The sequence below is a fragment of the Cornus florida genome, unplaced genomic scaffold (genome assembly GCF_030987335.1).
Source record: "Cornus florida cultivar Cherokee Brave unplaced genomic scaffold, ASM3098733v1 CherokeeBrave_3.0.0_Hap2_Chr05, whole genome shotgun sequence".
NCBI classification, from domain to species: Eukaryota; Viridiplantae; Streptophyta; class Magnoliopsida; order Cornales; family Cornaceae; genus Cornus; species Cornus florida.
In genome coordinates, this window is record NW_026775575.1 from 84,760,839 (window position 1) to 84,786,841 (window position 26,003).

At 33.2% G+C, this 26,003-nt stretch overlaps 2 protein-coding genes across 3 annotated transcripts; one reads left to right on the forward strand and one right to left on the reverse strand.

The window, feature by feature from the left end:
* Positions 1 to 399: 399 nt before the first annotated feature.
* Positions 400 to 4,153, reverse strand: LOC132307268 (uncharacterized). Its single transcript, XM_059804979.1, has 6 exons — positions 3,850 to 4,153; positions 3,590 to 3,722; positions 2,829 to 2,932; positions 2,533 to 2,704; positions 2,296 to 2,427; positions 400 to 2,205 (listed from the first exon to the last, which is right to left on the reverse strand). The coding sequence occupies exons 1-6, from the start codon at positions 3,888 to 3,890 to the stop codon at positions 691 to 693; spliced, it is 2,097 nt and encodes a 698-aa protein (XP_059660962.1). The 5' UTR covers positions 3,891 to 4,153; the 3' UTR covers positions 400 to 690.
* A 547-nt stretch (positions 4,154 to 4,700) lies between these two features.
* Positions 4,701 to 8,085, forward strand: LOC132307269 (protein EPIDERMAL PATTERNING FACTOR 1-like). 2 transcript variants are annotated; one of them, XR_009482202.1, is made up of 3 exons: positions 4,701 to 5,017; positions 5,152 to 5,225; positions 7,638 to 8,085. XR_009482202.1 is itself a non-coding variant. In XM_059804980.1 (2 exons), the coding sequence occupies exons 1-2, from the start codon at positions 7,269 to 7,271 to the stop codon at positions 7,907 to 7,909; spliced, it is 363 nt and encodes a 120-aa protein (XP_059660963.1). In that variant the 5' UTR covers positions 6,950 to 7,268; the 3' UTR covers positions 7,910 to 8,085. The 2 variants fall into 2 exon arrangements, 1 of the variants encoding a protein (XP_059660963.1); XM_059804980.1 differs by lacking the exons at positions 4,701 to 5,017; positions 5,152 to 5,225 and adding an exon at positions 6,950 to 7,359.
* The last annotated feature ends 17,918 nt before the right edge of the window (positions 8,086 to 26,003 follow it).

Consider the following 26,003-nt stretch of genomic DNA (forward strand, 5'->3'; position numbering starts at 1 on the left):
TCAACTTGATTATCTTATAACTTGGCATAAATAAATAAATTATTCTTAACTAGTCATAAAACTAAGTACTCTGATCTTTTTTAATGACTTCCATATTTTTGTGAATTTTGGAGAGGGAGAAGGGAAAGAACGTGAGAAGTTAGGAATTTGAACAGCAATAATTCTAAAAATATTAGGAAGGGTAATTTTGGTATTAAAATTATAATAATGAGGCATTGTGTAATATAAGGATTCTTTTGAAGAAAGAGAAAGGGAATGGGTGGCAGGATATAGAATAATTGTGGAGCGCAAATCTCAACTTACATAATCAAAATAAATCAAATTCGTCATTTATGATTTGATTATCGTGACACAATTATTAAATGTTTGAAACTCCAGAAAATCTATACAAAAAGAATAAACTCATAAAAGCAACTTTTTACTCCTTTATATTTGCTTTCAACATTTCATTTGTAAAAAATAAAATAAAGAATTCCTCTGAACTTCTTGTGCAACCATTGTCATCATACAAATCATTTCGTTCCAAACAAATCATCCCATTCTTAATAAGTAATTAAGAAGGTAATTCTACTGATCATAACATGGGAAAAATGGACAGCTAAATGAGACAAATATCGGAATAAATATTAGACATCTGAATATCTGATCCAGTGCAGAAGGCATCATGCTCGGTTCACGTCTCTAGCAGCTTCAGAGATGCTTATTTTGCGAATTTGCTTTCTTGAGAGCCCTGAACTTAGCTGCTAATTCATCATAGTCTGGCAACTTTGGATGGACATGGGGAGAAGGCTGTTCAAATGGGAATGAGTTGGACCTCACAATGTTATCAGTGCAACCATCTTTCGGCCGTTCAGGAGGCATAGTCATGGCCCTAAAATATGGTGGCTGTGTTTCTTTTCTTGTCCGAGGACTAGCCAATTTCGAGCCAGAGCATATAGAATCAATATGTCTACCTCCTCCTTCCACTTCCTTGCCTTGCTTATTAGGCCAGTGATCTTGGTAGGTCAATTTGTTGCTCATTGTACCAACACTTTGAAAGTTTCTTCTTGGTTTCTGAGGAACAAAATCCAATCCCATTTCCTGATCATGTTGTTCTCCTTTGCAAGAACAGCAACAATAGCAATTGTCATGCTGCATTTTTCCTTCTTTGGCATAATGAGTTTGAAATTCCTCCAATGTTGTCGTTCTCCTCTTTTGCTTCCATGGTGGACTTTCCCAATCTTCTTTATATTCACTAACACAGAAATAACATGGATTTTCCAAGCTGCAGCCATTGACTTTTTCACTTCTAAAGCCCCCCGTGTAGCATGATTTCATCTGATCATATCTACACTTGCCGGTCTTAAAGCTGCTTCCCCTTTTCGTGCAGCAGGGATGATGTTCTACTCTTTCTTCTGCATTATATGATTCCTGGCTTTCATCCATTTGAATATTCTTCTGATACATTTTGCAGTGATGAGATTTCCAGTTTAGATTTGGGGAATTCTCAAATGACTTGCCATAATAAAGTTCACATTCTACATCCGTCACACTACTACTTTCCTGAGAAACTGATCTTCTCCTTAACCTCTTTCCAGCTGCCCTCCCGCTCTTCGTAGAGCTTCTTGAGTTGACATTTTCATTCCATGATTTAGATTGCTCTATATAATCTTCTTTTGAACCATAATCAAACTTCTCTCTATTGTGAAGAACAGGTGATTTGAACATAAATAGTCTTTGATCCTGGCACTTTACGTCTTTACTTGTGGGAGACTGGAACTCCTCAATGTCATCGAGGTATATCATTTCCTCTGGCAATTGGGATGAACTTTCGGAAGAAGACTCTGCAGCCATGTTCCCTTCCTTGAGTACCAACGTGACAGCATTAGTACTTATGCTAGAACTCGAACTTCTGGTGGTACTCTGACCAGAAATTGTGAGTTCAGATGGAGAATTCAGCTGGATGTACTTTTCTACTTTCCCTTCTTTCTTATGCATAGATGATGGCGAAGTGTTAGGAAAAGAGTGCAAGCCTGTCGAACAAACGGTGGGAATTCCACTTGCATCAGACTCTTGGTGAGAGTGAAATGGTTTGTTGATAAATTTATTGCCTTTTGATAAGACATCAACATGAAAGATCTTTCCTTCAGTCTCTCTATTTTCCGAAGCATGAATTTGAAATCCTTCAGTTCCATCCGGGACTTGATGTACAGAATTGTTGTTTGCCTGCAATTCCATGGTACAACACTACTTGAGCTGCGCCTAGTAAAGCACAGAACTCGTGTTTTTGTGAGTTGAAAATTTCTGAAAAATTACCTGCTGTTGTTGCAGTTCAGAACTATACTCGATTGCTAAAGGTCTTGACTGAAGACAACTCCGAGCTATTTCATCCACCAACATGTACTTCACATCATCTGATACCGACTTTATGGAGAGTTTCTCCTTTATCTGTTAAGAATTTAATGGGTTCCAATCACATGTTCAGTTTTAGAAGGTCAATTACTAGAGAAGCCCACATAAATTTATTTTGTAAAATATGAATTGATATATAACCTGATGATTCACAAGATTCCCCGGAAGTAATTCAAGAGCAGCCGTTGCAAATCTATGACCATAACGCTCCCCAAAGAGCTTCCTAATAACCGGAAGCTCGGGAAGATCCCCACATCTTGCAGATGCAAATATAAGACTTGACACCGCCTCATTGATATCATTAGGACAATCCCTAAAATTATGAAATTACAGCACAATAACGCCTTGATATAAAGCAAAACAATGTGAAAAGAGGTAAAAAGGAATCATATATTTTGAAAATACGAAGCTAAGATTAACTATACTGCAAAGCATACTTGTGTCTGCGGATGTAGGAAAGATGGATGATGATGAATTCACAGAAATGATCCAGTAGATCATATACAGTCACTATGCTTTCATCCATAAAGAGCTGCTCAATCTGAAAATTGGTAGACATATTAAAAACAATAAATTGGGCACATTCAACACTGCTAATAGAAATGCTTCAAACCTGAAAAGCTTAACATATAAAGGGTTTATATAAGGAATCACCGCGAAATGGCAAGTAAAAACTTCATATCAAGTCTGACTACAATGTGAAATCAAGGGTTTATTAAATAAAATTATTTCATCAATTTTTGCAACAAGCCCTACTTTTTGTATCAAGTCTTTCTCATCTGCCCAAAAAAATTAAAAGAATTAGAAAAAAGAATCTCTAATCCTGCATATTAGAGCTACATTTATTTCTTAAATCTTACCCATGTTGATTATATCATGCTAAATTGCTAATAAAGACTAGCAAGTGGATATTGCTGCTGATAAGGTCCTTATTTGGTTCACCAAAAAAAAAAAAAAATCAGAGGTCCTTATTTAGCAAGAGTATACCCATTGCCCTCCAAAAGAAGGGAAGTTGGTATATATTTATATAAGCATGAACCCAATTCAATGTTTCATCTAAGCATGATTTGAACTAATTGATCTATAAATAAAAAATTAAATTGAACCCAATTCAATTTTTCATATAGGCATGATTTGAACTAATTAATCCAGCTAACACAATTCAGTAAAGAACAGAAGACATAGGCAGAGCATATACCCGATTGATGGCATTTTGTTCATGGCCATTTTTGAGAAGCTGAGCAACGTCTTCGCGAATATGCCTGACAATTGAACATCTCTTATTCTTCAACAGTTTGAGGCGGCATTGAACGCGCCTAATTAGTTTCTTGCTGCAACAAAAAGCTCAAATTCATTATCAAAACCATGATTAATATTTATTCATTACGTTCAGTTACCCAAAAAGGCTTCTCAGAATTATTGAAGAAAAAAATAATAAAAAGAAGAAAAAAGGATTACCATTTGGAGGCTTTTCTCCATCCAAACAAGATGTCAAACATGTCTTGTTGGATTGTGTCAGTTTAGAAGATCAAAGATTACTTTGATCATAGCTGAAGCTGGTGGAAAAGGGTGGTTGATTATTGAAGGTGCCATGCATGTCTCTTTAGCTAGTAAATTAAGAAAGAGTAGAGAGAAGAAGATGATGAACTGAACCACCAATGACAGTTGTAGGAGGAAGTAGGAGGAGTGGGTTTGAAAATTAGAGAGAGAGAGAGAGAGAGAGAGAGAGAGTATTCCTTTGCTCCTTCGAAACTGCTCCACTACCACTCATAATTGGGACACTTGTTGAGTCCTTATAAAACCTCTTTAAATTTTAAGGAAATGGAGCTGAGTTTTTTCTGTAACCACCAAAAATTAAGGAATTTTTTTTTTTTCCTTAAAAGAAATAATAATAATGATGAAAATATATATTTATTTATTTATTTTGTTAAAAAGGATATTTTTCAGTGAAATTGCTGCTATGATAACACGAATTTCTTGTATTGTTTAAAGAATTATATTGTTCCATCATTCAATATGGTTTTATAACAAATTTGTTTCACCTAACATTGGTTGAAGTGTTTGTAATTAGTGAGAATTAAAGAGCAGGGGATTCGAAGATAAGATTATTGAATGTGTTAGTAATTAGTGGGAATTAAAAAATGAGAGATTCAAAGATAAAATCATTAAATGTCTAATCCCTAACCACTTGAATAACACCAATCCCACTTATTTCTGAAGATGTAATTGTAAAATCTTAATATGACCACATCGTGACTAAATAAAAAATTTTATTAGACGGCCAATATTTCCTTTATACTCTGCAGAGGAATTTTAATAGGGTGGCGGTTGTTATATTCATTGCTCTTTTAAAATAAAAAATAAAATAAAATAGAAAATAACTTGGAACTCTAATTGAACAACAATGTTATTCCTTGAGACAAGAATAGTAATTAAACAACAATGTAAGATGAACCTTAAACAAATCATTAACCCCAAAACCAAATAGTACCAAATAATGTAACAACATAGGCACTGACATTTGGGACATGGTATTAGTAGATCCTTAAAACATACGCACTGATACCTGCTCATCTATCGCTTGAAAGCCCTTGCAAAGGTGGTTGTGTTCAGGTCAAAGGAACAGGTGATCAAACACCTCTCTCTCTCTCTCTCTAATTATATATATATATATATATATATATATATATATATATATATACTCCGTATAAAACTGGTGCACTAGTTACTGATGGCATGACATGGCATGCTAATGTGCAGAGATAAGGTGGGGTCTTTGCTTCGGCATGAGGTGAAACCTAAGCGCCCTAATGATTGTCATCAGTGGCCCAAAGGTGACTCCCTCCTTCCATTGTTCTATCTTTCTTTCACAGAACCTCACAACCGCAATCATCAACCCACAACAATAACCACCAACACTTCCATGTTCGTTATATCAATTTTCATATGTTTTTCTCAATTTGCTATGGCTACTTGGCTTTTAATGAAAATCCAAACAGCTCATTTTACACTTGCATTACAAAAAATTGTCAATGTGACAAAAGAACTTGTTTGTTTATGTGAAGATTTGAAGATGCATTTTAGGTGTTTGTTGTAATGCTTGCGAGAACACTTTTGTTCTAATTTGCTTTGTGTATCTCAGCTCAGAATACAGTGGCTAGTTTGGCCAAATTTTGATTCAGGCAGGCACCCCAATGGCCCAATTTGAATTGGGGGCAAATTGGAATGCATCAATTGGTAGGCCCAATTTGTTTGCTTAGCCATTCATGAACCAAATTGCCCAAAGGCATTCCTTAAACAAAGATGAGTGAAGTTACTTTATAAAGATAGCACTAAAAGGATAGTATCTGTTTCAGTCCATCACTCCAATTAACTTACCAGAATGCCTTGTCCATTGAGGGCTTATCTTATACAATAATTTCTCTCTCCGGTGGTTCTCAGAGAAAAATTAAGAAACTTTTATATAAATGTAGAGATAATTGTGATAGAGAAGAAAAAGTGGGAAAAAAAAAATTAAAATAAAGCCCACCTACATGTATACCTGAAAGCTTGTATGCTATCACCAGAGATGACCGGTGTTGTCATAAAAAATGGTCAGATGTATGCAGCTTTATCTCTGTATGTAGAGATTATTTTGTTGTCTCAAACTCTCGACCTCCAAGTCATAATGTAGAAATCTTACCGTTGTGCCAAGAGCCCACCCTCAGAGGGTATATAAGTCATCATACAAATTTAGCTATGAAGTCGCCATTGCAGACTTTATGTTTTCATTCAATTGAGGGTAATATAGTCATTTTGCATTGGACATTCTTTACCAATAGGGTTTCCAACTCTGTCAGAATGATGTTGATCAAAGTTTAATTTGAGGATGAAAGTTGCAACCTTAAGAGAAGGTCCGGATAAATTACCTTAAATTATAATCTAAGATATTAGGATTGGGATGCAATGTTGGCATCCAGTTGTGGTGAAAAGAAGGAAAGGATTCTCACATCATTTTGGATGAGCTTGACTAGAGGAGTTACTCCAAGATATTAGGATTGGGTTGGCAACTTAGAATATAAGAGAGTATACATTTAATGGATGGAACTGATAGATACATTGATTAACAATAAGAATGAGAGCCAATATTGCATTTGGTACAGGAAATTGACACGTCAAGTTGAAAACGAAGTTGCATAGAGGTGGATAATGTAAGTGAGATAAAAAGATTTGGATAAAAGACCTGTTAATTGGCATGTCAAGTCAATTTATTCAAACGACCTAATACACCAACCTATTTATAATTTCCTAGAAAAGGTATATAACTGCAGACTTTCAGCTATAAATGTCGTGTACCATGAGAAAAAACTTTCTGAATTTATGAATTTTGAAGGGAAGGTGGCCAGGTGGGGGACCAAAGTGGGAGTTGCTTTCTAGGTTTATGAGGTACAACCGCAGAAAACATTAATGGCAGTCACATAAAACTCCTCAGTACATTGGCTTAAGATTTTGAACTTTATAAGAAGGTTTACTATTGATGTGAAATATTTATGACTCACGTAAACTAGCACTTGTCAAATTCAGTAAATTCTTTCACTACCATCACCTCTCCATGGAACCCCATAAGCGTGAAGAAAATCCGTCACCCTTTCTAGCAGGGTTAAGCCTTGTGATCATGTTCTCTTGCGCACCCTCTTTCATGTGACCTTTCCTCATCTATATATCCATTAGTCCACAGTCCACACTTTTGCGTGTGACTTGCTTCAATACCACCTTCCTTCTTGTCCAGCCCTTTATATATCCATCCACCTCTACCTCTTTCCATCACTCTAGATTCACATTTTCTTCCACTTAACAAGCTCGTCCAAGTGAAGAAAATAGGAGAGAAGTTCAAAACCATGAAGGGTTTTGTTCGCATTGCAGCTATTCTTACTCTTCTTCTTATCCCAGCAGTCATATCAGCCAGGCACATTGGCCGGCAACACTCACGTATGATTAATTTTCTCTTCTCTGTACATACACAACCACACACACATACATATATCTTCGTATATCTTGATATGCAGTTCCTTCAACTATGTTTGGACAATTTCTCCAGTGTATTAATCATATCGTGTCTAGTATGTCAGTCGTCATCATCTTTCCCCTAATTTCATATGAATGGGTTTTTCCATGTGTTGACGAGGATGATAATTACAATGTATATATTATTATTAATACTTTTCAAATGGCTTGATTTTTAAGGTTTTGGATATTGTGTGTTGCAGGTCTTGGACATCACCATCCAACAAGGCCTAGCACAAGAGACACAATGGCTAGACCTGATTTCTACCGGGAGAGAAGATCAACAAAGCATAAGAGACCAGACACCCTCCAAATTGCAGGGTCGAGCTTACCAGATTGCTCGCATGGTTGCGGGTCATGTTCGCCATGTCGACTGGTCATGGTGAGCTTTGTTTGTGCTTCACTGGAAGAGGCCGAGACATGCCCAATCGCTTACAAATGCATGTGTAATAACAAGTCTTATCCTGTTCCATGATCTGAAATTCATGTGCCATTTGAATTCATTGTAACATAGAAGTACTCCCTAATCTTTATTTATTTTTTTTTTTATTTTTTTTTTTTTCTTTTTCCCCATTAAGATTCTCTTTGTACTCTAGAGACAAGCCAGCCTTTGGCTCTATTTAATCAAAGAGTTTCTTATTTTTCTTCTTATTTTACCTTCATGTTTTTTTAAAAAAACATAATCTTCTTGTACTTTTCTTTTCTTTTCTTTTCTTTTTCTTTTTATTATTATTATTATTATTATTTTTTTTTTTTTTGTGGAAAAGGAGCTAAATACCACCCGAAGATTTCATGTATCACTCGTTTTTTCTTCTTTCGAAGTAAAAATTGGAAGATTCACATTCTTTTAAGAATAAAATGTGTGTCTTTTGTTGTCAAAAATAAAAGATGAGCCATGTTTTATAAACATGAGTGCTCCTAAACCCAAAAATGGTTGGGCTTGAACCCCGAACATGAGATTGGTTGGTTTGGGCCGGTACAATTAAGAAAATAGGCTTCACTTTTGACATATGATGAACAAGCCACCGAATTCTTTGTTGCTCTGTTTGTTGAATAACCCAAAACGGGCCACATGCATCTAAATAGTTTTGTAGCATAAACTTTTACTATTTCCTTTCCCTTCCTTTTCTTCCCTAGTTTGGTAGAAAAATGGAAGGAGTGGAAGGAAGATGGATAAAGGATCCCTAGGAAAAAAAAAAAATTGTTGTTCTTCCTTAATTTTGGTTGGTTAAGTGAATAGAAAGAGAGGAAGTTAGACACCTTTTGCTACTAGAGAACGAAACTAAAACATTAAAGCTAGGAAACACGTGTATGAGATACAAGAATACGGGACAAGGTGACACACTAAAACTTAAAAATATAATAATTTTTGATCATTTTATTTATAAAATTAATATTAAATCACTAAATTAAATCACTAATTTGGAGCTTAGAATTTGGTGTATGTTGTTTTTGTTTGAATTCAACTATTCTTTAATAAATATATAATTATAAAACCACCTCGTCTTGTTCTGAAAGTGTTCCTTGCAGTCGTCGTAACCCACTCATTTTCGACCGAAAATTAAAATATTCAAATTTGGGGACAATTGTATTTATGTTTGATACATGTGTTGCTTTGGAGGAGAAGTATTCTTAATATTAAAGTTTAATAATGCCATTTAGATTTTTAAAGATTAAAATTTAACAATGTCATTTAAGCTGGATATTGTTATTACTCTTCCCTATCTCCTCTCTCTTGTGTAGTTGGATTTTAACACTGAAAAATGATTGATGAAGAAGTATATTTAATCTTTTTTTTTTTCTTTTAAACAATTGACATATCGGTATCATTTCCTCCTAAAAAACAAAACAATCAACTTACTTATTTTTCTCTTATATCAGCACAAAATGCTCACCTACCATAAATTCTTCAAGTGTTTCATATAAAAACTTTCAACATTTACGTAAAAAGTTGCAAGCAGCCGGTGGCCAACCATTGTGGTCTCTAACCACCACTCCACCATAGACTTGGTGATATCCTAACTCAGCCTACCTAAACTACAGAAGTGAATGAAGAAAGGGAAGTAGGCAAGTGAGCAAGAGAGAGTTTGAGTGAATCCATAAGTTGTAGTGTTCATGGAGAATGCTTAAAACTTGTTGCTTGGTTGGGAGAAGCAATGAAGTACCACCCCTATTTATAAGCCAAATGCATGGCTAAGAAGTCTAAGATATATACGTGTTGCGGATTTAACTGCTGACAGAATTCTAGAGCACTTCAAAAGAATATCTAAAATAACTCTAGAGGGTCTATATTGTATAAATCTATACAATTCTACATAACTCTACACAATTACTTTAAGAGAACTCGATCTACAAGCCTACACTGGTGTATTGTTGTTCCGACCATACAAACTACTCATGTTATCATCCTACTGTGCGCCTGTGTGACAAGCATCCACGTCAGAGCGTGACAACCAACAATCTTCACACAAACTGTTAACTGCAGCATCAACATTAGGCTTTAAGGATCCCAAATAAAAGTTTAAACCATTTGCTAGGAAGCACTATACTTCACCAAGAGTGTTGTAGTGGCATTGGATACTCATATAAGTTTTGGATACACGAATATGGCTAGAAGCCTAGAATGTCCCGAAATTTAATTATGTTATTTACTAGTTGGACACGGTTGAGATATGGCATGAATATGACAATGATCGGTTTTAGATAGGATATAACAGAGTGGTTTTATAAATTTTTATCTTTAGAAAAATGGAATTCAATATAGTTCTAAATAAATTATAGATTAATTAGAAACATAACATAAAATTGAAGAAAATAAAGAAAAATAATGAAAATCTAGCTCTAATTTTCAAATTAGTGATTTTATTTATGGTTATATGAAAAATGAGCAAAAATTATTATTTATCTATATAATATTTGAAAAATGTTATTTATATATATAATATTTGATTATTATTTTTTGATGTATTTTTGTGGTATCCATATTTTTTTTTTTTTGCGTTCCTATTCATGTATAAGTGTTTCTCAGGCCATTTGCAAAGAAGAGAAGATGAGGATCGAGGATCCACATTTGGACAAACAAAAGGATTAAAGAGAAGATTGTGCACTGTAAACTTCCCACTTGGCCCCCCAATTATTTTTTTGTTTTTTCGACACCCACATTATTTTATAAAGGGTTATAAGTGCAAAAAAAAAAAAAAAATTTGTGTCATATACAAAATGTGCAATTACCCCCCCTTGTTTCTAATTTGTGCAAATAAGAATAAATCATAATTTTGATGTTAAAATTACTAAATTAGTCTTACTTTATCATTAATATAAATAAATAAATAAATAACAAAAAAACAAAATGTCAAAATTATCCTTAAGTCATAACTTAACAATATTTGACTTATTCCTGTATTCCTTACATTTAAGGCCAAGCACACCCAAACCTATAGATACCACCAAAACACACCCAAATTAAAGCCTTAGACACCACTGCACACCCCCTCAATCGCTCTCATGAATGATCTTACCCTCAGTCGTTCTCCATTGATCAAGCTCTCATTGAAAACATGAACTGGATGATCTTCACTCTCTTCCTCTCACTGAAACCCACTCTCTATTCTTGGACTAACGATCAATCTTTGTTGCTCTGTTAAGGTAAAAAAATCAATCTCTATGTCTATCCCTCTAAGGTTAACAATTTATTTTCAAGAGTCAAGTACAAAAAAAATCCCTATGTTTATGGTGCATATTACACCCCTCTCTTACAAAAAACACTCCTAAACTATGACATTTGTGCAAATTGGTCCTATTTATAAATATTGAATTAAAATGTCCTTAGCAAAACATTTTGTAATATATATAAAAATATATATATTTTGTGAAATGACTAAAAAGGGTTTGGCCCTTTTTCTTCTTCATCTTGGTGGTTGTCAACGCAGAGAAAGAAGGGAAGACTAGAGAAGACCCATCTGTTGGGAAACGTGCTAGTTTTAAAAACTTTTCGAGGGATTTAAATTCATAAATCTTGATTCATTATATAGAGACAAATTTTATGCAAAAATAAAATATGATGTATCATTCAAAAAAAAAAAATTGAATACTTACATCTAGGTTTGAGTAAACCTTAGATCTCTCCTCTAAAGTGAATGTTCTCACTTATTGTAGATCCCTTAGCAAGATGCATTCTCCTTGGATCTCCATCTTCTTGGTAATTGTTTTGCCTTTAGGAATCACTCATATGCCTCCATGAATGACCTTGGAAAACTAGACTTGTGGGAGCCTCCATTAGATGAGAACATAAACCCTAATTTTCTAGAGAGAGAAAATATATTCCCTTTTCCTTCTACTAAAAATCACCCCCTAAAATATACATAGACCATGTATATTTATAGGCAACATAAAAATAAAGAAAAGGAAACAACAAATCCTTCTCCATCTCTAATTCATATGTCTCAAATCTAATATGATTCCAATATCAAGTTGGGCTATGAGTGAGAATCCATTGGGCCTATTATTTTATTATCTACAATGAATTGATAATTGGCCCGATCCATGGACCCAATTCAATTAATTCATAAATTAATTTCTACTCCACTAAAAGAAATTAATTGAACTCCAATTAAATAATAAATAACCTCTAAGTCAATATTGCACTTTGACCCCTCTATGCATAATTAGTTATCGGATAAATATAGCCATCAATCCGACTACTTAATTAATATATTTATTTTGGTACCTTTGATTATTTCTGGCTCGATCACAATAAAACATTTGTTTGACAAAAATAATAATTTAAATAAATAAATATATAATAAATCATTTTGTCTAAAAACACACGAAGGCCTTCGAATTTACTTTGTGATCAACCATAATCAATACAAAATAAATACAAGTAGCAATAATGCAAATATCGAAAATATAACCCTCTAATTATTAATTACATAACTACCCAAAGTGTCGGTCTAAGGATCCCGAAGAATCCGCCGAACAAATCAAAGTAATTATTAATTAATAAAAGAGTCTATAATTTTCTCATGCTTAAGAGTCAAATACCATGACGGTGATAGGGAGCAATTGCATACGACGGCTCTCGCAATATATCTCAACCTAACGCAGATCCAGTTCAAATCTTAATTAATTATGAGTCCATCCATAATTACCGACTATGAACCATTTATGATTACTATTTATATATCATGCATTGATTGCCATCACATACATATATATATAAATATCTCTTGTAATCAAATGGACACTATCAATTCTATAATGAATCGAAATATAATACATTGAATTCACCAATTGTATAAAACATAAATATTTCAGAAACGTCAGAAACATATGTCACTTTAATCCAAACAGGAATTTGCTATGCCAGGGCATATAAATCCCAACAGCTCCCACTTGCCCTCATAGCCAATTCAAATTGCACCTAACTCCAATGTTATCCAGATGATGATCAAAATTATTGATCAATGACACCTTTGATAATGGATCAACAAAGTTGTGTTCCAATGTAATGTTCTAGCTACAAGTACATTTTCTTGTCGGACAATATCATGTTGAACATGATACTTCCTCTTAGTGTATCTTGTTCCTCTATAGAACCTTGGGTCATTGGTTTGGACTACTTCTACACTATTGTCGCAATATAGCTTGATAGGTAGGCTAGCATGCTACACAACCTCTAAATCAGTGAGATCAAACCAATAGGCTTCCTTTGCCGCCTTTAAGACTGCAATATATTCCACCTACAGGTTTGAGTCAGCAGTTGAAATCTGCTTAACAATCTACCAACTGATTTCCCTTTCATTAAGTGAACATACACTAAGTCATGAATCTCAGAATATCTACTTCTGATTTAAAATCAGAATTAGCATACCTGACTAGGACCATATCATCACATCCATAAATGAGTATGATATCATTGGTTCTCCTTAGGTACTTAATGATATTTTTCATAATAAACCAGTTGTCAAGTCCAGTATTGGACTGATCTCTACTGACTATCTCTACTATGTAGCGGATGTCCTGTTTGGTATAGACCATGGCATATATGAGACTCTCATATGCCGAAACATATTGTTCCAGTCTCATTTGCTCAATCTCCTTTGATAGTCTTGAAAAACTACTTACTAGAGAGAGCCATCCATATCAATAAAGCAAGAACTCATTCTTTGAGTTATGCATACCAAACCTGGTCAAAACTTTATCAATGTAGGATTATTAAGATAAGCCTATTTTCCTTTTATCCCGATCTTGCAAAAGCTTGATCCTAGGAATATAGCTTACATCTTGAAAAATCCTTCATTTAAAAGTAATTGAACAACTACCTCTTTATTGATGACAAACCTTCCACATCATTCTATATGAGCAGGATGTCATCAATATATATAGAATCAGAAAAATAATGACATTCCCTTGTACACTCATAATTTATTCACTAAGAAATCTTCTGGTATCTTTTTGTAGATTAACTTGCCTTCCATACGAATCACCCTACTAGAAAGTTCTACAAGATCCCAGAATTTATTAGAATACATAGATTCCAACTCTGATTTCATAGTAACTCGCCAAAACGATCTGTATCCATATCGGTTCACGCTTCTGTGTAGCTTACTGGGTCCAACTCATGTTTAACAGGGATGTCCATAACGGTCTCACCTAAAAACATGATTCTGTCGGATTGGATGATAATCCTCCCACTACATCAATGTACCGATGTAAGAATCTGTGTACTAGATGATGCTAACGCATCAATAGGGAATTCATTTATTATTCTCAATCTCTATAATAAGTGTGTTCACATGTGGTACATCTGGTACTCATACCATATTCTCTAACATTATGCTACTAGGTATGTAATTCATAATATGATCCTCCTATAGATAAACAGTGAGTGTAAACAATCAACTTTTATCATTGAGATCATAAAATAATCCATCCTAGTGACTTTTAGAGTAGCTATCAAATCTATCATGCGTATGATCTGTTTCCAACTTACTTGTTCATATCAAGCGCACATGTGCAAGACTACCCCATATGTGCATGTGATTCAAACTAAGATTTAGTCAAAAACACAGCTCAACGGTATCCTTGAGACAGACTAAGATGGAATCCAGTTCATAATGTGCATCGATGTCATTAACGCTAAACTTTTAAATGAAAGAGATAATGTGGCATAACTGATCATAAATCTAACCATGTTAAGTGGAATTCTGTTATTCTTATTTGACACCTAAATGCATTTAGCGTCAATTGCGGAAAACTGGTACATAATACCCTCATTGACCATATAGTCTTTGCATTATCCCAAGAAATACTCATATCCTCGATCAGATCGAAGTGTCTTGATAAGTTTACCTAATATGTGCTCTACATCAGTCTTAACCTTCTCAGAATATACCAAGAGTTTAAGACTTGTGTTGCATCAAATAAACTTATCCAAAACGTGAGTAATCTTGCTTGGATGTTCATAAGACCACACGTGTCAGTGTGTACCGACTCCAATTGTCCTTTATGTCTATTTCATCTGGCTGATTAAGCCCTTAGAGTTATCTATCATTCAAAACAGGATTCACAAGTTTGGTTTAGGCTCCTCTGCCTCACTAGATAATAAACCTTCTTTGACCAATCTTTGAATCTCATTTTGATTGATTACAATCCAAAAATTGACACTAAAAATACAATGAGTCAAGAATAACAATTTTTCTCTTAACATTCAATCTAGAAGATGCAACATTAGTTTTTACATCCTGTAAATCTTAAGAGTTTGTGATTATAGTATATTAACCATCTTTCAATGCACCAGAAGCAATAGCATATCTATTCAATTTTATAAAACCAGTTTTACAAAATAACAACACAGTTTTTATAAACCACAAGTGAAACAAAAAAATAGATTGCGTCTAACTTCTGTGCATAAAGATAGTTCTCTAATACTAATATCCTCATACTCTCTAATTTCAGATGTAATACTCCCACTGACCTAATTACAACCTTGGCATCAGGTCAAAAGATAAATATATATCCATATCATCAAGGCTTCTGGATTCCTGAAATCCTTACGATGAATTGCAAACATGTTTAGTGGCTCCAGAATCTATCCATCAGGAATTAATAGATGCAACCACATAACATGGCTCAATGATTAAATATATATTTTCCTATGCCATGTCATTGCTTAGACAGTTCGTCCTATAGTGTTTTAGTTAACGGCAAAATAAACAGTTTCATTCGCCCTCAACATACACTGCCTTATTCCCTTTAACCTTTTAGATACCTATGTTTTGTGCTAGCCTAGTCCTATTATCATCCTTCTTCTTTGCTTTGCCCGTTCACTTGGGCCTAGAAGAAGATGGTATAGACTAGGTTAGATTGATAGGAACGTCCATACTCTTGATTATCCCTTCATCTGTTACCAATTCTATAAGAATATCAGCGAGTGTGAATTCAAACTGATTCCTTATTTAGTTCACTCTAACAGAGTCGAACGAGTTTGGTAACAAGGCAATAATCTTGTCAACTTGAAACTTACCACCCAAGTCAGCCCTATTGATCTCCAGCTAATTTTTAAATAATAAACAATCATTTTTCAAAATTCGATTTCATACTGGAGTTCCTTAGGCTATCTTGATGCTATTCAAGTCTGACATAGTACTTTGGCATACTCTCTATCTAATCTCATCAAAACATCTTATTGAATTTTAACATGATGCTTGAAGAAAATAAAATAATGTAAATGTTAGCTTTGGAGCGTATTCGAGGTAAACTCTAGAATATTGCACCAAGTCATCTCATTTGCCTTATTTCACTTATTCAAAGCATTAATGTTCTCTTGGGTATCTTAAAGTAAAAGGATTAGGTTTAGGAGTAGTAAATACATTTATACCCTTACATTGTGAATAAAATATCTAAGTTCCTTTCTCAGTCAATATTAATGAGATCCAGTTACATTGAATATGTAAGCAAGCAGATAAACTGGATTAGACATAATTAATCTGAATATAAATACATTCATACAATATGCAAGGTGAATTATTAATACTGTCATGCATATTTAAAATTAAAATGAGCTTGTTAACCACATAATACAATAAATCTCAATCGAATAAGAGATTATTATCATTATTGGTGAACAATCCCTTTTAATTAATGCGGGTCCCTCAACTCTGTAGCATAATAAATTAACCAATCAATATGTCAATAACTTATCCTGTTGGAGGAGTTCATTATTACTATTATTGAGATTCATTTACTATTAAGCGAGCACTTCCATTAAAATAGTATGTGGGTCCCTTAACCACTGCATGAAAAATCGAATAACTAATACGCCAATAACTTATTCGATTGGCGAAGTTCATTATTGCTATTGGAGGGCAAATCCCATCATTTCCATATCTCTTAAGACAATGCCTTATCTATCTATATGAAATGATTCCCGATTATATTTAGCCTTTCTAAAATCACCTAGTATAGACCACTTCGTTGGGGAGCTAACACTATTGATTTTAGATTGAGTGTATAACGTTATTAAAGCTCTAATGAAAAATAAAATATTAAATATCTTGTCATTATAATCTAGACTCTTTAAATCATGCGTAGGGCCTTATTTTTAAAGATATAATTATAATGAATATTTAATATTATTATTTTCATGAGATAACCATTCTTGTAATATTAAGACTCTTCAAATCATGCGTGGGGCCTTATTTTTGAAGACCTAATTACAATGGTGTTAATAACGAAGGTTATGGGGCAATGCATAAAAATTCCTGCTCCCACTCAATTTTTAATCATTCATAATTAGGGTTTTCATTTTATTCATTTACATAATATAATACATGCAAAACGTTTTGATTTTAATCCAATTAAATTTAGAAAATATTTGGACTTTAAATGATTCACTAATATTTAATTTGAGGCACACTTTTTAAAATAATTTACAAAAATAATTTTTCGTTTCCCAATAAGTGCCCTCTAATTAATTAGTAATCAAATCCAATTAATTTTCATAATTTAACTAATATAAATTAAACCATTTAAATAAATATCATGGATCTAATGCATGAACAATAATAATTAGCAATTAATTATTTCATGCATCACATATAACAATAAATGACAGATAAAGCAAATTAAATGGCCAATGGATTCAGCTTTTAACATTTAATTGCTCTAAGTATTGCGCGAGGGCCCATCATTAGCCGCGTCACATGGGATTATTTCCCATCAATCCCTCTTGATCTCCGGCCAAAACCTTGCCGCCAACAACTCTCCGGTCGTCGGAAAATCGCCGAAAAATTCCAGAAATTAAATTAAGCCTCAAAAAATTCCAGAAAAATTTCAAAAAATTCGGAAAAATTCCAGAAAATTACTGAAGCATAATTTAACCCTTTTGGACCTTCTTGAAGCTTCATAACATTCTTTGATGAATATTACATGGCTTTAAAAATATTTACAACTTGAAATACAATAGAAAAAATAAATTACGTCATTGAACTTTCAAACGGCTAAATCAAAACCTTAATTACATTCATCCAAAGATAAAAGTACATTCAATGAACCTATAAGCTTCATCCATGGCCCATACACAAATCATCATCCATTCACAATTATACATACATCATTATCTATCAATATATATCAACATATTCAATCATACATCAACATACATCAATAAAAAATATATATGAATATAATTTTTGGATCCATGAATGATGATTTTCATAAAATCATGATCTCTAGTAATGAATCAAACCATGCTCTGATACCACTGTTGGGAAACGTGCTAATTTTAAAAACTTTTCGAGGGATTTAAATTCATAAATCTTGATTCATTATATAGAGACAAGTTTTATGCAAAAATAAAACATGATGTATCATTCAAAAAAAAAATTGAATACTTACATCAAGGTTTGAGTAAACCTTAGATCTCTCCTCTAAAGTGAATGTTCTCACTTATTGTAGATCCCTTAGCAAAATGCATTCTCCTTGAATCTCCATCTTCTTGGTAATTGTTTTGCCTTTAGGAATCACTCATATGCCTCCATGAATGACCTTGGAAAACTAGGCTTGTGGGAGCCTCCATTAAATGAGAACATAAACCCTAATTTTCTAGAGAGAGAAAATATATTCCCTTTTCCTTCTACTAAAAATCACCCCCTAAAATATACATAGACCATGTATATTTATAAGCAACATAAAAATAAAGAAAAGGAAACAACAAATCCTTCTCCATCTCTAATTCATATGTCTCAAATCTAATATGATTCCAATATCAAGTTGGGCTATGAGTGAGAATCCATTGGGCCTATTATTTTATTGTCTACAATGAATTAATAATTGGCCCGATCCATGGACCCAATTCAATTAATTCATAAATTAATTTCTACTCCACTAAAAGAAATTAATTGAACTCCAATTAAATAATAAATAACCTCTAAGTCAATATTGCACTTTGACCCCTCTATGCATAATTAGTTATCGGATAAATATAGCCATCAATCCGACTACTTAATTAATATATTTATTTTGGTACCTTTGATTATTTCTGGCTCGATCACAATAAAACATTTGTTTGACAAAAATAATAATTTAAATAAATAAATATATAATAAATCATTTTGTCTAAAAATACACGAAGGCCTTCGAATTTACTTTGTGATCAACCATAATCAATACAAAATAAATACAAGTAGCAATGATGCAAATATCGAAAATATAACCCTCTAATTATTAATTACATAACTACCCAAAGTGTCGGTCTAAGGATCCCGAAGAATCCGCCGAACAAATCAAAGTAATTATTAATTAATAAAAGAGTCTATAATTTTCTCATGCTTAAGAGTCAAATACTATGACGGTGATAGGGAGCAATTGCATACGACGGCTCTCGCAATATATCTCAACCTAACGCGGATCCAGTTCAAATCTTAATTAATTATGAGTCCATCCATAATTACCGACTATGAACCATTTATGATTACTATTTATATATCATGCATTGATTACCATCACATACATATATATATAAATATCTCTTGTAATCAAATGGACACTATCAATTTTATAATGAATCGAAATATAATACATTGAATTCACCAATTGTATAAAACATAAATATTTCAGAAACGTCAGAAACATATGTCACTTTAATCCAAACAGGAATTTGCTATGCCAGGGCATATAAATCCCAACACCATCATCTCCGGTGAGTTTTAAACTCATCAGTGAACAAGAACTCCAAGTTTTCAAGACCTACTCTGGTGAAGACATGCCTAGTTCAAGTGTCCATTAAAACCGGCGGGCTACGACGGTGAACCAAAAGACTGAGAAGCTCAAGGCAGACCCAGTAAGCGTCATCATTGTGCTTTATCAAGCACCCAGCAACGAGTTTCTAACTGGGCACGTTGTCACCGGAGTGGGCACGTAGTCATTGGAACTGTTAACTAGGCATGTCTAGCGAAAGTTTGTTTGGACGTCTTCGACCCACCTCTGCGAAACCAGAATCCATTTTTCTAAAGCTTCGAACATAAGCTTCCATTCTTTCTGGTGAAGCTCCAAGTACCGAAACCCAGTTCACATCGCCGTACGTGTTCCCAAGTGACGAGCCTCTCCTTCGCGGCCTAAGGCGGCCTCACCGAGCAGCATCCAATCCGCATCGGCCTCCTCTTATCTATTCCTTTCCCGTTCTATTGCCGAGTTCAAACTAGGACCGAGACAGAGGCATCATTAGCTTAGCTTGATCATAAGCATGAAAGGAAGAAGATCACAAGATGGATTGTTCGATGCGAAAGTCAAACTGAAACCGGAAAGGCAAAAACGGGTTCACAATAAGGAGTCTGGTTGACTTTATCGAAAATGAAGTCAAAGAAATGGAAGCTTGGAAAAGACACAGTGAGGACTCTAGCTGACTTTACCCCGCCATGTATTCAGATCTGCTCCCGTGGTCAACCGAGCTCTTTTCTCTCAGCTTGTTATTCCGTCTCTCGCCGTGGGCGCTGCGCTGATGGCTCTCCTCAAAAAGGTCAAGCAATTGATTTGAGGCAAGCACTGACTTGATGGATCTATGATAGGATATTACAAGGAGTGACTTCGGTTCAATCTTTGCATTTTCATGGTCAATGGATATGAACAATTTAAATTCTTTGATATTTGAAGGAATTCATACAAGTCAAACCATAGTCCATTGAAAAAGGGTCATTTTGCTGCTACATAAACTTCTAAATCATTCTAGCAAATGCATTCTTGTAGTCTAAAACACAGAGAGAGAGAGAGAGAGAGAGAGAGAGAGAGAGAGAGAGAGAGAGAAATATGAAGTAAGTTTTGGAAGGGACACTTTTGGAAGAGTAAAGTAAGTTTTGGAAGGGACACTTTTGGAAGAGTAAAACACACACACACAGAAAAGAAGAAAAACATGAAGTAAGTTTTGGAAGGGACACTTTTGGAAGAGTAAAAGAGTAAAATATGTATTATATTAATTGAGTAGTGTTTTCGCACAAATTGAAAAGAATAGGGGTATTTTTTGTACATTTTTTTAAATAAGAAGTAAAAATGTTATGAAAAGTATATTTTAAGAATGTTTTTTGCGTTTACCCTTTATTTTCATATATATGGAGAACTGTTTTATGTTATCAATCCCTTGGGAATGCTTTTTGTTTTTCAGTTCATGGGTTCAATTTCTTTGGTTATCTCATAATTATACCCTTATTAGATATATTAATATTTGGTAATGCTTCTTTCGGTATGAGGAATAGGAGAGCGGTTGGAGAAAAGAAGATTTTGGCTCTAACTTTTTGTTTTTTTTTTTTTTTTTTTTTTTTGCTTTCGCTTAGAGTTTTGTATTGTTAATTAGGGCTTTATATTGTTAATTAGGGTTTTGTATTGTTAGTTCTAATTTTTACTGTTAATTGCATCTAATGAATCTAATATGGTGTTATTTTAGTTTTATTTTGTGTATGTGTATCAAATTTCTTATGGTTTTTTATTCATGGGTTTTGAATGTGTCCAATTTGCGCACAATTATAGTCTCGACAATAATGGTTAGGGTTTGGCAGATTTAAGATTTTCTTTACTTGTTTGTATGAGATACGTTAGTCTAGAGCTCTATTTTTGTTGTATGTGCATGCATGTAAGGAATTGCTTATGTTTGTATCTTTTTGCATGCATCATAGGTTTTCAATCATTTTAGTTTACTGATTCTAATATGGAGAGTGGTTATCCCTTGGTGTATGTCATTTTAAGGATGAATAAATGCAACTCTTGTACTCCATATTTTATTTGATCCTCTTTGTATTGATTCGAGATATGATGATGTTGGGCCCAATGTGTTTGTCAATTATATTTTTGTCTCTATCAATTTGATTATGTTTGTAGTGGTGGACCCTATGTGAATGTGAAACAAAGGAATAGGTGCTGTAAATGTCCTTAGAGGTGTTGCAACTCTTCCTACTAATGGAAGAGGTGTTGTAAACGTCCTAGAGGTGCTGCAAATGTCACTAATATTGGAGCTGAAATGGAGGTAACTCATATCACTTCAATTCTCAAGAATCTATAGAGGTTTTAATTTCGTAAATCTCTGATTCATAGTTTATTTTAACAGGTTATAAGTGGAAGAGGTGGAGGTGGTGGAAGGGGTAGTGGCGGAATGAGTGTTGAGGTACTTTTATATGTGTGTATGTTACTTGAGTGATCTCCAAATTGAACATATTTTTGCTTATTTTGTCAATCTCAGTAGGTTGCAAGTGTACCTCAATCTCAAGTTGCTAACACGTGGACACAAAATACACAGTAATAGTGGTAAGTCTTACACAATTCAATTCTTACCTCAATCACAATGTGACATGTTTTTGGGGATACTGATTTGTTGTTTTAATTGACAATTGGGCATGGAATATGGAATATGGAATATGGCAATGCAATTGATCATACACCTTTTTTGGTAACTGGGATGTTGTTCAAGTGATGATAAAAAAAATTTTGGTCATGTTTATTTTGGTTTGAATGATAGGATGCAGTATGCTTTTAAAAAAATAAATAAATAAATAAATATGGGATGCAGTATACTTGACAGTTAGTGGTGTTACAACTTATTTTTCATGTTTATTGTGGTTGAGACTGGAGCTGTATACCTTAACAGTTGGTGATGTTTTAACTTTTATTGGCCATGTTCATTTTGATTGAATGATGAGATGTGCAGTATACCTTTATTATTTCTTTTTTTTGCTTATTTTGGTTGATTATGTTCTTTACCTGTAATTTATGTTAGATGCAGTGGAATGTGGCTCCTTGAATTTCCAACTAATTACATTAACACAAAATTTAAGAGCAAAGCAAAGAGGAAAAAAAATGAGAAACAAGTAAATCAAAGAGGAAAAAAAAAAATCAGAAAAACGCAAATTTAGAGAGAGATAGATTGGCAGAAATTTTAGGGGAGAGAAATTTTAGAGAGAGAAATAAAATTAGAGAGATAAAATTGGCAGCAATGGAATTTTTAGAGATAATATTGGTAGCGCATAATTTTTAGAGAGAGAAAAAAAAAATGAGAGAGAGAGAGATAAAAAAAATATGGGCGGCCGGCCACAAAATATTTCAGAGAGAAAAAATTAAGAAAGATATTTTAGAGAGAAAAAATTGAGATAGAGACAGCCACAAAGAGATATTATAGAGAGAGAAAAAAAATTTATAACAAAAATATTTTATAGAGAGAAACAAATTTAGAGAGATAGATAGATAGATATAAAAATAATAATAATAAAATAAATAAATAAATAAAAAATAGACATATATATATATAGGCAAAGAGACGGCCACAAAGAGATATGATAGAGAGAAAAATTTTAGAACAAAAAGATATTTTAGATAGAGAAAAAATAAATTTAGATATATATATGGGCAGCCATAAAAAGATATTTTAGAGAGAGAAAATATTAAGATAGAGAGACGGTCACAAAGACATATTATAGAGAGAGAGAGATAAAAAAAATTAGAGAGAGAGATAAAAAAATAATAAATAAAAAAATTAGAGAGATATAAATGGGCAGCAACAAAAAGATATTTTAAAGAGAGAAAAAATTGAGATAGAGAGATAGCCACAAAAAGATATTTACTATCCTCAATTATAATGAGTTTGGAAATAACTACAACTTACATTTATTAATTTCATAAATTTTCATTAATCCTTTTTTAGCATCACTTCTGAAATCTCAAATAAAAGTGTAAGTCCATTATATTGGTAGTTCCTGTAACATTTCATTACCACATTTACTTAAATATATATGTACACATATATAATAAATAAATATACACATGTATAATATCAACGAGTATAAGATTTTTAATATAGATATATGAACCTTTATTGCGAGACATTTTTGTTATGGTTAATAAGAAAAACATCTAAAATTACATGCTCATCTCCATGGACAAGTCTGTCGAGAATTGAGAAAAAAGAAAATTAAAATTTTGCGAAACTAAGATAGTAAAATTGCCAATAACAACAATGATATGTGTTAATATTTTTAGTTGTCACTTTTTAAATGACAAATTTTAGATCTTATTTTTACTAATCTCTATTTTGTTCCTAATGATATTTTTTACTAAAGCTCGTGAGATTTTGTTTATTTAAAATAGTGCAATTTTTTTTTTATTGATGTTTCATTAATGTAATAATGATATATCTTTTTCACAGTGGATTCAAATTGAAATTCCAATGGACGGACAATCTGAAATGTGAATAGAGTCCAATATGTCATACTTGCGGATAGGTTTTTGGACATCCATGAGAAATCTTGTTAACACTGTTTATCTTCCCTACGTGGTAAAACAAACTGAATACTCTCTGATCAGAAATCTTGTTAACTTGCAAATTCTTTAGAAAGGCCCCAAAGAAATCCCATCACCTTCCTAGTATCAAATGTATTAAGAGACTTATATCCAAACACATTACCTTACCAATCAAACTGCAACACCCAAAATCAACACCACCTTCGGTAATATCTTCAACACCAACATCAATTGGGTCACATTCCTCATAAGATAAAGAAAAACCACTCATTTGTTGTAAGAAACCGTCATCCATTGCACAAGAAATCGACATCCACAAAGAAGAAAAAGATTGATTTTTTTTTTTTTTTTTTTTGCAACTTTAATAATTAGTTTATCAAATGTATTAGCTATTAACTATTAAATGCTCTAAATTAATATTAAATTTAAATATATATTTTTTTAACTTAAAATGTTTATTTCAACAATTTACAATTGTCGGGTTTAACAAAAACCGGGGACTTCTAGATATGACTTTTTATTTTATAGTAGTAATAATATAGAGTGAAGATATTATTATTTATTTAATTTTTATTTTTGGCAAAAGCGTATAAAACCCTTTGAACTATTTCAAAATTGAAATAAACCCCCTCGACTATAGTTGGTTATAAATCACATCCTAACCTATTATAAACTTACAATTTGACCCCTACGGACATCATATTTTCGCGTCCAAATGATCAAAATTACCTAAATACTACCAACTATTATTTATATAAAATATCACAAATATAAAATATCCATAATACCCTTTAGGGGCATCTTGCAACTAACCAATAGTTTATGGGTGTTTTTTTGTACTTTTGCCTAATAATAATAATAAAACAGTAACAATAATAATAATAGTAATAATAACAATAACTAATAATATTAATAATAATAAGATTAATAGGTTTTTTTAACCACCACTACTATTTTTATTATTATTATTAGGTAAAGGGTAATGATACTCTGTCCGATTTTTTGGACTGAAAAGTTGTTCGAATATTACGTGGCGTTGACATGTCGTTTACTCAATTTCTGAGTTGTAAAACAATAGTGCAACCATATTAAAAGGCTATTTTACCCCCAAAAACCATCGTTTCAGAATCCTCACCTTCCCATCTAACTACGGTTTTTCTCTCTCAAATTTATTCGTTCTTTTATGCTACGTTTGGTGTACAGGAATGGAATGGAATGCAAGTGAGAATAGAATGAGAATGTGAATGGAATGGAATGGTCATTCTCATTCTATTGTTTAGTTGTAAATATGAAATGTGCAGGAATTGAATGATAATAATCATTCTAGTGTTTGGTTAGACCAATTTAAAATTTAGAATAGAATAAATTTCTAATTGAATTCTCCAAAATATCCTTCTTAGTAACAAATAAATTAAATTAAATTAACAAAATGATATTCTTTAATATATTTTTAAAAATAAATGGTAGCAGTGGTGGTGGTGGATGGTTGAAAGCGGTGGTAGTGTAGGTAGTGGTCTTGGAAGGCGGCGGTGGTGGCAATGGTGGAAATTGGTGGTAGCAGTGGTAGTGGAAGGTGGCAGTGGTTTTGGTAAAAGGCAGTGACAGTAGTGTGGTGGAAGGAGATAGTGGTATGACTATAGTAATGGTGGAAGACGGTGGTGAAAGGTGGTGGTGGTGGTGGTGGTGGTGGTGGTGGTGGAAGGTGGTTGTAGAAAGTGGTGGGCGATGGCGAAAGGTGGCGGTGGCGGAAGGTAATGGTGGCGGCGATGGTGAAAGGTGGTGGTGGCAGTGGT